Source organism: Pollicipes pollicipes, unplaced genomic scaffold, assembly GCF_011947565.3.
Source record: "Pollicipes pollicipes isolate AB1234 unplaced genomic scaffold, Ppol_2.1 Scaffold_7231;HRSCAF=8579_pilon_pilon_pilon, whole genome shotgun sequence".
NCBI classification, from domain to species: domain Eukaryota; kingdom Metazoa; phylum Arthropoda; class Thecostraca; order Pollicipedomorpha; family Pollicipedidae; genus Pollicipes; species Pollicipes pollicipes.
The window spans coordinates 6472136-6482349 of NW_023597034.1; the positions used below are offsets into that span (position 1 = coordinate 6472136).

The 10214-nt window shown below is 60.0% G+C and overlaps 2 protein-coding genes across 2 annotated transcripts; both read right to left on the bottom strand.

The window, feature by feature from the left end:
• Window positions 1-2779: 2779 nt before the first annotated feature.
• Window positions 2780-4741, bottom strand: LOC119109323 (uncharacterized). Its single transcript, XM_037232931.1, has 3 exons — window positions 4114-4741; window positions 3448-3680; window positions 2780-2796 (listed from the first exon to the last, which is right to left on the bottom strand). Exons 1-3 carry the CDS (start codon window positions 4668-4670, stop codon window positions 2780-2782), a joined length of 807 nt encoding a protein of 268 aa, XP_037088826.1. The 5' UTR covers window positions 4671-4741.
• A 408-nt stretch (window positions 4742-5149) lies between these two features.
• Window positions 5150-9203, bottom strand: LOC119109324 (kinesin-like protein KIF27). The gene is made up of 7 exons (XM_037232932.1): window positions 9147-9203; window positions 8368-8548; window positions 7740-7885; window positions 7147-7281; window positions 6547-6715; window positions 5748-5901; window positions 5150-5156 (listed from the first exon to the last, which is right to left on the bottom strand). The coding sequence occupies exons 1-7, from the start codon at window positions 9201-9203 to the stop codon at window positions 5150-5152; spliced, it is 849 nt and encodes a 282-aa protein (XP_037088827.1).
• Window positions 9204-10214: the final 1011 nt, after the last annotated feature.

Genomic DNA, 10214 nt, shown 5'->3' on the forward strand with positions numbered 1-10214 from the left:
TGCCTGTGCGCGGACCTGGTCGACTTCGGTCAGATCCGCGAGGTGGCCTCCGTATGTCTGCTTGTCTCCTGGACCGAGCTGTTGTTCCTCTTCGGCCGTGCCGAGTTCGCCTCGATCCACGTTATGCTTTTCGTCACGCTGATCCGCACGCTCTCCGTCTTCATGATGGTCTACACAGCAGTCACGTTCGCCTTCACCAGCAGCTTCTTCGTGCTCTTCTACGAGCAGGCGCCCTTCAACAGCATGTACCGCGCCTTCTTCACCACCGTCGTCATGTCGATCGGCGAGCTCAACTACGACGCCGACAACCTGGCCGGCAGCGGCGTGGGCTACGCCGTCTACCTGCTCTTCATCTTCTTCATGCTCATCATCACCATGAACGCCATGGTCGGCATGGCCGTCAACGACACGCGCGACATGGCCGCGTGCGCCGAGATCAAGCTGCACAAGAAGTACCTGGAGTTCGCCTACATCTTCGAGCGGCACATGCAGTGGCGCGCGCGCGGCACGCTCTGGAAGCTGATGCCGACGGTGGGAGTGACGCTGCTCAGCCTGCTGCCGGGCCGGCGCCTGAGCGCCGACTGGCGCCAGCCGCTGGAGCGGCCCGTCGGCTGGCGGCTACGCTGGCGTGTCATGTTCGGCGCGTGGAGCGGCGACACCGAGAAGCAGGACGCCAGCGCGGCCGTGCTGCGCTGCTGGCTGGCCGAGCAGCCCCAGCTGCTGCGCCACGCCACCAGCATCGTGCTAGCCAAGCGGCACGACTGGGAGGAGTCCGGCCCGCCCGGCGCCGGCGCCGGCGCAGGAGACGAGCAGACAGACGGCGGCGACGGCGGCAGCGGCGGGAGTCAGGAGAGGGACAACGGGAGCCAGGAATCAGGAGACGCAGACCAGGAGACAGACGGCGCGGCGCCAGAGCAGGTCGACCAGCTGGCCGAGCTGCGCCACGCTGTGCTCGACCTCAAGTGTCAGCTCGGTCTGGTGCAGAGCGAGCTCTTCAAGATCAGCAAGGCCACACAGAGCCTCACTTGGGCCGACAGGTTCTAATCGGCTCGCGCAGTGTGACGTCATCGACGGCCGAGCGGCACCAGCGCGTTTCGCGTGAGAACGACTGTGGTGGGCGGAGCGATGCGAGTCCGCGTGTTGCACCGCCAACGAGGTCCAGCTGCGACACGCGCCGAGTGAATGTGCGGACGGAGGGGGTCTCAATCCGATTGGCAGTGATAATGGACATCAAGGCGGCCGCAGACACCAGGTGTAGCGACGTGTGGAGTGTGACGTCACCTCGATGCCCAAACTGCAGCATTGCCAGTAGCGGCAACAGAAGATCGATCATTTTTAACAGACCATTTCTTCGATAAAGGCATGATTTCGACAAAATCACCTCACCATCGGAGAGGTTGCCCCGTTGCCTCCCGAAGCAGACCTGGGTTTGCCAAACTGCCTACTGGGATACGCTGGCATGCCGGCGAAGTGACTGCCTGCATGCGGCCCATAGCATTACCAACTTCCAGCGCCACGGTGACGTCATAACCCACAGACGCCGTATGGGGAACCTAGACAGACTTCGTCAATCTCTCGTGACCTCATGCGGGCTGGGCGGATACGCCACGATTGCTTACTGAGACTGTTCCTGCTCACGTAAATGCCTTCAATGCGCGCGCGTAGGCACCATGGGACGTCCTGGCACCGGCCGGGCGCGGCTCAGCCCAATCTGATGTTTATTGTGGAGCAGCACATCGGCCAAAGTAGCGCTGTTTACGTACGTGCATGGATGAATGCAGTGATGACGGCCGGAACTGGTAGTGCCGGAGGCCACACATAGCGACTCAATAGCCAAACAGTTATTTATAAAGAATCATTGGGGTGAGACACCTTGATGCCAGAGGGGTGTAAATGAGGCGCGGATTGTTTGTTCACGCGGGCCTTTCGCCATGTCCGCTCAACAATGCACAAGCAAGACAAATGTGGAGACGCGCCGCAATTGTAAACGAGCTAGTGTTTCACCTCGCGTGGAACCAGAGGTGACTCCGGAATCGAACACAAGCTTCCTTGAGTGGAGGATCAATCATAAATCGCTCTGAAAATGTACGTTCAATCGGAGCCACAGCCTGCCGTAATGGCTGGAATAAATGGACAATCCATAAAAACAAGTGCCAATATCCACAAATATCATTAACCTGATTTCCGCATTACGTAGCAATTGGAACCGTGGCTGATTTGCCGTCATGTTTTTCGCAGGCGTTTAATCACGGATTCTTTTTAGCCCGAGCCAGTGGAGCCTGGTCCCAGTCCGCCTGGGCCGTATCATATTCGCACACTCCAGCGCTGCGCCCAGCGTAGGCGCAGGCGCAGCGCCTGCCTACGTGACGCCGCACCGACCGTGCCTCTGTGACTCAGTGTCACAGTCCTGCGTCCATTCACGATAAAATCACAAAAACGCGACGCTGAACCCCGGGGTCGAACAACCAAAAACCAGCCGACCCTCACAAGGCGATACACTGCCTCAACGAGGGCGCTTCGGGTTCAGCATGGCCTCATTTCAGCGAGCCCCACGCGCGGACAGGGAGCAGCCGTGCCAGCCCGAGCTGGGCCCACATGACTGCAGCCGGGCGACGCGACCTCTGACCTGAGCGCGTGCCGTCGGCGCCGGGAGCGTCGGCGAGCCGCAGGGCGCCCACGGCGTCGCCGAGGTCAGCCAGGTCACGGAGATCACCGCTGGGGCCGGTGGCGAGCCGGGCCTTGGCACCGGCCGCTGCGCCGCCTGAGGACAGCGAGGGCGTCACGGCGGCCGCCGGCCTGTCAGGGCGATGCCGGCCGGGCGGTGACAGGGGCTGGCAGATACTGCCGCGACGGCCAACCATGACGCGTCACTGGAGCTAGCAGCGCGCGCAGCACGATTCAGAGGCAAGTCTGGCTTATTCACCATGTACAGGCGTAACTACGTGCTGAACTAAGCCAAGAGGAAAGGAGCTGACTTGATGGGACGCTAAATCTATGGCAGCGCACCCCCCCCCCCCGCTTACTGCTGAAGTGCGGCGAAGATGGCTAAAATGTGCAATAAAATGTGTCAAACACGTGCCCACATGGCACTAAATCGCCAATTCACCAGCTGGCGAGTCAAAAGCCGATGCATCTACGTACATTACTCAGGCTGCAGCACAAAAAGGCACCCACGCACTATTCGGGGAGCTTTCGATGACGGCATCCACAACTTCACCGTGCATCGGGACGGAGCACCCGGAGCAACCTCCCACCGGTCACACCCTCCACACTGACCCAGGCGCGCCACCCCGTCACCACCTTCACCTCACCACTCCGGCTGTGCCAGTGGTCACACCCTCCACACCGGCCCTGGAGCGCCACCCCGTCACCACCTGCACCCCATCGCTCTGGCCGTGCATGGTCCCGTCGCCACACCTGTCCTGCCGGCGCTGGCGCTGTCGCTGCCCTCCTCCTCTTGGCCGCTGCCGTCGTCGCCGCCGCCCAGGCGCAGCAGCTCCTCCTCCTCGTCGGGCGCCAGCTCCGCGCGCAGGCACTCGTCCGTCTCCTGCTTGCGGCACATCCACTGCTGGACGCGGCCGCTCTGCTCGCCGTCCAGCGCTCCGCGACCGGCCAGCTCGCGCAGCAGACGCTCGGCACCGGCCACCAGACGGCGGTACTGTTCCGCAGCGAACTCCAGCCTGCGGCGGCGGCCGGCCGTCATTACTCGGGGCGAGAACGACCGCCAGCGACCGGGCGAGGGCGTGGGATGCGGGCTACGCTGGTGCGAAATGGTAGCGCACGCCGTGAGGACGGGGATCCGGATTATTAGGATGGTTAGGCGGACAGAGAAGTTGAAAAAGTTACAAAGTTCGACGCGGTCGATGAAAAGCTGAACGACGTTTGGTCCATCTAACTCACACATCAGTAAAAACCAACGTGCTTCAACCGCCAAACATATTAGACGTCCCTCACTTGACAGACGGGTCTAGCAAATGTTCAATCGAGCGTACGTTATCAAACTGCACAAGAACAGTGAGTGGTACCCATCACACAAAACAGTACGCCCAACACAGACGACCGCATGCCGCGAAACCGCCATCCCTACCCAAGCAACAGGACATGCCGACTCACTGGAACAGCTGCTCGTCCTCCTGTTTCTCAGGCGCCGCCGGCGGCGGCGGCTGCTGCGGCGGTCGCGAAGCTAGCACCGCCTGCTGTGCGGCGGCCAGCTGGTGCAGTTCGAGTACGTGCAGCCGCTGATAGAGGTCGACGAGCGCGTTCTCGTGCAGCAGGGCGGCGCGCTGGCAGCTGAGCTCGGTGAGGTTGGTGAGCGGTGGACTGGCCGTGTAGCCCAGCTCGGCCAGCCGGCCGGCCGGCGACGGCTGGTGGTGGTACGGGTGCACCAGCGGCGGCTGCCCCCCGCTCGCCTGCCGCATGTGGCCCACCACCAGGTTCTGGTGCGGCCCGAACGCCGGCAGGCTCTGGTTCAGACCCGGGTGGGACTGGGCCAGGCCGGGGTGTGAGTGGTTCAGGCCGGGGTGCGAGCGGTTCAGGCCGGGGTGTGAGCGGTTCAGCTCAGGGCGGGACTGGCCAAGGCCAAGCTGCATCTGGTTGATAACAGGCAGTGCGTGACCCGGCATTTGGTGCGCGTGGTCCGGGTTGCCCTGCGTCAGGTGCCGAGGCGACATGGGCTGACTTGGCACCTGTCCCGCCGGCGCCTGGCTGCCCACCTGCTGCTGAGCCTGCCCCAGCGGCGAGCACAGCTGCACCTGGCCCGCCAGCCGCGCCTCCAGCGCCATCTCCGGCGAGAAGCCGTACGCCGCCAGCTCGGCCGGGTGCGGGCCGACGCCGATCGCGGCAGGCCAGCCGGGCGCCGCCGCCTCGGCCCGCCCGTACGGCGGCCAGGGCGGCGCCGGCGGCTTGGGCTCCGGCCGTGGCGAGCCGGGCCGCCCGTGGCGCAGCGGGTACACCGGGTGCACCTGGCGCGCCGGGCCCGGACCCGAGTCGGGCTCGGACGGCGCCGCCGGCAGCGGCCGCCGCGTCACGCCGCAGCGCACCAGATTGTGCACGGCCGGCAGCCGGCGCACGTACTGCAGCGAGTTCAGCGATTCGTCCGTGTCGGCCGGCGACAGGCAGCACAGAAACAGCGTCTTGCAGTTGCCGCCGATCACGTCCTGCGCGCGGCCACGGGTCACAAGGTCAGAGATCAGGTCACGAGGCCAGACGTCAGGCCACAGGGCCCCGAGGTGAGCGAGCTGACGCCGTCCGACGCCGGCGCCGAGATGGCCGGGCGATATGTAGCGATTTGGGCGGAAACGCCGCGACACCCTCCACTAGCTTCGAGGGTGTCCAGCTGCACAGCCTGAGCGACGACACCACCCAGCGAAGTCGTCTTCACAAAGCCGGGGGCGCACACACTGATAACCGCAAAGCACCGATTGCCGGCGCGGCGCCCTTCAGGCGCTTCCTCATTTTGATTAGGGTCGTCAGGTTGGAGCGGTGGTAAGGCACGGACTGGCGGCGGCGGCAGCGGTGGGGGAGGGAAGGAGGGAGGGAGGGAGGGAGAGGGGGGCGGCTGGAGTCCTCACCTTGAGCACGGCCGCCAACTTGGAGCGGTGGTAGGGCCCGGAGGGGCGGCAGTGGCAGCAGCGATGGCGGTGGCGGCGCTGAGGGAGGAAGAGGGAGGGGGTAGGGAGGGAGAGGGTGCGGCTGGAGTCCTCACCTTGAGCACGGCCGCCAGCTTGGAGCGGTGATAGGGCACAGACCGACGGCGGCGGGCGAGCGCCTCCGTCACATCGGCCAGCGCCAGCAGGCCGGCGTTGATGGTGAAGTCGTCCGGGTCGTCGAGCGCTGGCTGCAGCTCCGAGCCCGACAGCTCGACAAAGTGCAGCGCCGAAGACGTCTCGTGCAGCAGCGGGCCTGGCGGGCAGACGGGGCACCGGTGTCGGCGCGGCGTCCGGACCAGCCGGTGGGTCGCGCGGCGCGCGGTTGGCGGACACGCTCGCAATACGTGTCATGCCATCGGTGGTGGATGATCTCGCTGTCGCCACTGTCGCGGTTGAAGGTTTTGAAGTGAAAGTGTGACGGAAGGACGCGTGACACACGCCCATACTGTCATTGCATTACGTGTTCCATATCGCTTCCGTGGGCGGTGCTCGGTGCATGCAACGATGCGTATTAGTACGTTCGAGTCATTGCAACTGCAAATTCAACGGTATGCGTTCGTGCGCTTACGTTTTCAGAGGACAAAACCGAATAAAAATCAGTCTACGATGCCTCAGAATATCGTCTCGGCTGCATATCCAGCTGACGCACTCGCCGCAGGTAACTACATGGTAGGAAGTCCTGATGAAAGTGAGTTCACACCAACAGCGTAAGTAAATAACTGCAAAATCTTACACTCCAAGACCAAAACACGCAGGTCTTCTGGCGCGATATTTGCCTGCGACCAACTCACCCCCAGCACCCACTCCGCGTCATTAGTCAACCCTCAGGACCAAACACGCCACAGCTAAGCCTCGCTCCACCGGCCCCGTCGGCGCCGGCACGCGGTGCCTGACCTACCGTCGGCCCACTCCTGGTCGACGCACACGGTGAAGACGGTGTGCGCCTGCAGGTCACTGGCGGCCGTGGAGCCGGCCTGGCGCATCGAGGAGCCGGACTCGAGGCAGTGCAGCACCTCAGCCACCGACGAACACTCCAGCCGCGTCAGTTCTGGCACCACCGGCGAGCCCTGGCGGCGCCGGCCAGCGGCGGCGTCACCACAGTAGGAGGCACTGGGAGGGGGGGGGGACGAGGAGGGGGGGGGGGGACGGCTGAGGCCGCCCTGAAAGATCCCACACTAACACGTACAGAGAGCAGTTACCACGGAAACTATTCCAGTGCAGGTGCAGGCACAGGTACACACAGGTGCAAGGTGCGGGCACAGTTACAGGCCCCCGTGGACCCGAGACGAACACAGCCAGATGAGAACGCTACGCGTGGTGGACTCGCATGGGCCATTAACGTCACGGACAAACGACGACAGACACTCCAGCTCTGGGCCATCGCCACAAGTCGGCTCACCACGTCAACGCTGTCCCTACCCTCCAGCCAGTCGACGGGGTCGGTGTTGACCCTGGCCTCCGCCCCCCCCCCCCCCCCCACCCTGCTCGCAAGACGGACCTGCGAGTCGAACTGCACGTCCAGGTGGTAGCTGACGGCCTCGTAGTTGAGCAGGTCGCGGACCTCCTCCTGGCCCACCTCCAAGTAACTGGCGCGCACGGTGCAGGCGTGCTCGACCGCCTCGTCTGCCGTCTGCTGCGCCCGCACGACATGGGACGGGGCGCGTTACCGTTACACGCGGTTCTGCAGTGGAGGACCAGCGGCTCCGGACTGCGGCGAGCCGCCCCGTCACAATCGGGCAGTGACAAACGCGAAACCCATCAACGAATGCGACGTCGGCCGCCCGCTGGTGGTTTGAGAACAAAAGGCGCACACGACACCATCACTCCTAGCACGAGATGACTCCAGTGTCGTTCGAATCGACCGCTCAAAACCCGTGTACATGACGCGTGCTGGCTCGTGACTCCCAGAAACATACCAATTTGAACATCAAACATTGCCTGAACGACCCCCCCCCCTCCCCAACCCCCTTCCGACACGCGGACTCCGGAGGCCGACTCTCAGCACGTGCGGCGCGAGTACGCCGCACGCCCCGGCTCTCCCAATCTCTGTGCCGGCGTACATCCAATGCAGCCAAGCCGCGGCGCACGTACCTTCAGAGCGGCGAACACGTGGCGCACGGCGCGCGGCAGGATGCCGAACTCGGCCTCGGTCATGGCGAACGTGGCGTCCGGGCCGACCAGGGTGTAGGTCTTGCCCGAGCCCGTCTGGCCAAACGCCACCACTGCCACGTTGTAGCCTGCGACGATAGTGAACTGTGAGCGGCGATGGTGCGCGCCAGGCGGCGGGGCGCGCCGGTTGGCGGGGAGACGGCAGGGCGGCGTCGGTCGGGGCAGAGAGCGGCGGCACGGAACCGGCCTAACAGCAGTTCGTGACGGCAGCGTCTAGGTGCGTGGTTTGAGCCGCAGCACGGGCGACGCACGCGGGAGCGGTGCGGTGACGTGGGGAGGGGAGGCGCAGGACATAGAGGAGGTGCAGCCTGGACGGCCTCCGGTCCTCTCAGAACGCGGCCAGAACGGCTGGAGACACAACGGTAGACGTCCCAGTCATTTTGAAGCGGCACCCGACATTAAGAGCCTAAAGAATAGCGCCTGTTTCGTGCCAACACTCCAATAATGAGCCGGGCCGCCTGTCACAGCGCATGCTACCACATGAACACTGTGCCACGCACGCATCACGCGCCGCCGTGCCCTCGTGCGTTCGGCGCTGGCCTCCACTGACCTTGGAGCATCATCTCGACTTGTGGCTCGATGGCGGCCAAGTAGAGGTCCTGCTGGCTGACGGACGCCGGCAGGCAGAAGGTCGGCTCGAACAGATGGCCCTCGACCGTGACCTGGCCGCCGGGCAGCAGCTCGACCCGCTCGTCCGACGGCGGGTCGTCCGTCTCCAGCACGGGCCGCAGCTGGGTCAGAGCAGAACACTTGTCACCCACAGCCAGGAAGTGAGGATGGAGTGAGCATTCTATGGCAAAATTTGGCCTGATGAGAACAGTTCACAAACACCAGTACACAGGTCACAGAGCAGCAATTCTTGGATTTGAACCATTAACAGTGATTTGGTAGTGATAGCTTTAGGCCATAGTTTAATCATTATACACAGCAAAGAAGACAGAGCCGGATGCTGAGACAGCAATGGCAGGGTATGAAAAGTTTCTAAATTTATAATGATGACTCCCTTGCAATAATGAGATTATTGCCCACAGACCCCAAATTACAAATGTAACATAAGTCACACACCAGTCAGCATTGGCATCATGTAGTGTGTTTGTTTTTCAGAATGATGCAATAAAACTATACACATTACTTGAATTTGGACCCAAATAAACTTCACACAGATCAAAACCACATAAGTCTCCATAACAACCTATTTGTAGTTAAACTCCAGTTCTTGACATGAACAGTTCTCATATGACATATAAACAAGGCTGGATACCAAATGATACAAGAAAAGGAATTGAAGCTACACCCTATACTACATAAAACACTAAATGTTTAACTTACCCTCACACCAACTTCAATTGGCATTTCCAAGTAGCTTTGCTTCCGCTGGAACTCCATCATTCCAATGAGACTTGTATGCTTCTGGAGTTGCTGATATCTGCTCTAAACAAATGCTGAATCACCTACTGGACTTAGTTCTTCCATTCATGAATGACAAGGCAAATATATCTGATATTGTATTAAAGCTGAAAGACATGAATAGAAAAGTGCTGAAATGCCTTAAAATTATCCAAGACAGACTTGAGTCTAATTGAACATATATAACATTCCACATCAGCAATAATTCATGAGATCCTGTCTCACCCCTAAGCTCTACCATGGTCATCCCACACCTGATGTAACAACCCTGCTGACATGAAAGCTCTACTTGCTTATATTAGACCTGTTTATGTCACAATGGCTGCCACAGCAAAAATATTCTTCTACTAAAGTGTGTTGGATAGAGATCAGATTTAAGATTGTATCCAAAATGTTGCTTCTGGAGCAGCATGCAAGCTTGCAAGAAGAAATGAATCTTGGATTACCAAACTGAAATTCACACCAGATGCTAAAAAAACTAGTGGAAACAATGTGCAATAGATCAGATGTGCATAGGGTGGATTGCACAGTATCTGGTCAGAATTGAGCACTGCATGCATACAATTAATATTCTGTTTGGCATTCAGACATGTTGATCAATGTCTTATGCAATATACTACCTTTCACGGCTGCCATATCTGTATCTTTGCATCAGTGCATTGTCTCATGTTGTACCCATAAAAGCTGACCAAGATTAGAAGTGTTGTTTTGGTGGTTACTAAGCCACACCAACAGAACAAAAAGTTAATAAAAACATAAATATTCTCAAACATTCTAAAAACTCTAATAATTAAAGGCTAGATTTAATATACTACTCACATGGATTCCACTAACCAAACATCATTGTAAAAATAACAACCTACAACTTTGTTAGGAGGATACTGCTTGCAATATTCCTGCTGTTGTGCTCACCATAAACCTTTTTATTACAAGACATTCAACCTTTCTTATACTTGGCACCTGTACCACAAAAACCAACAGAGTAATATG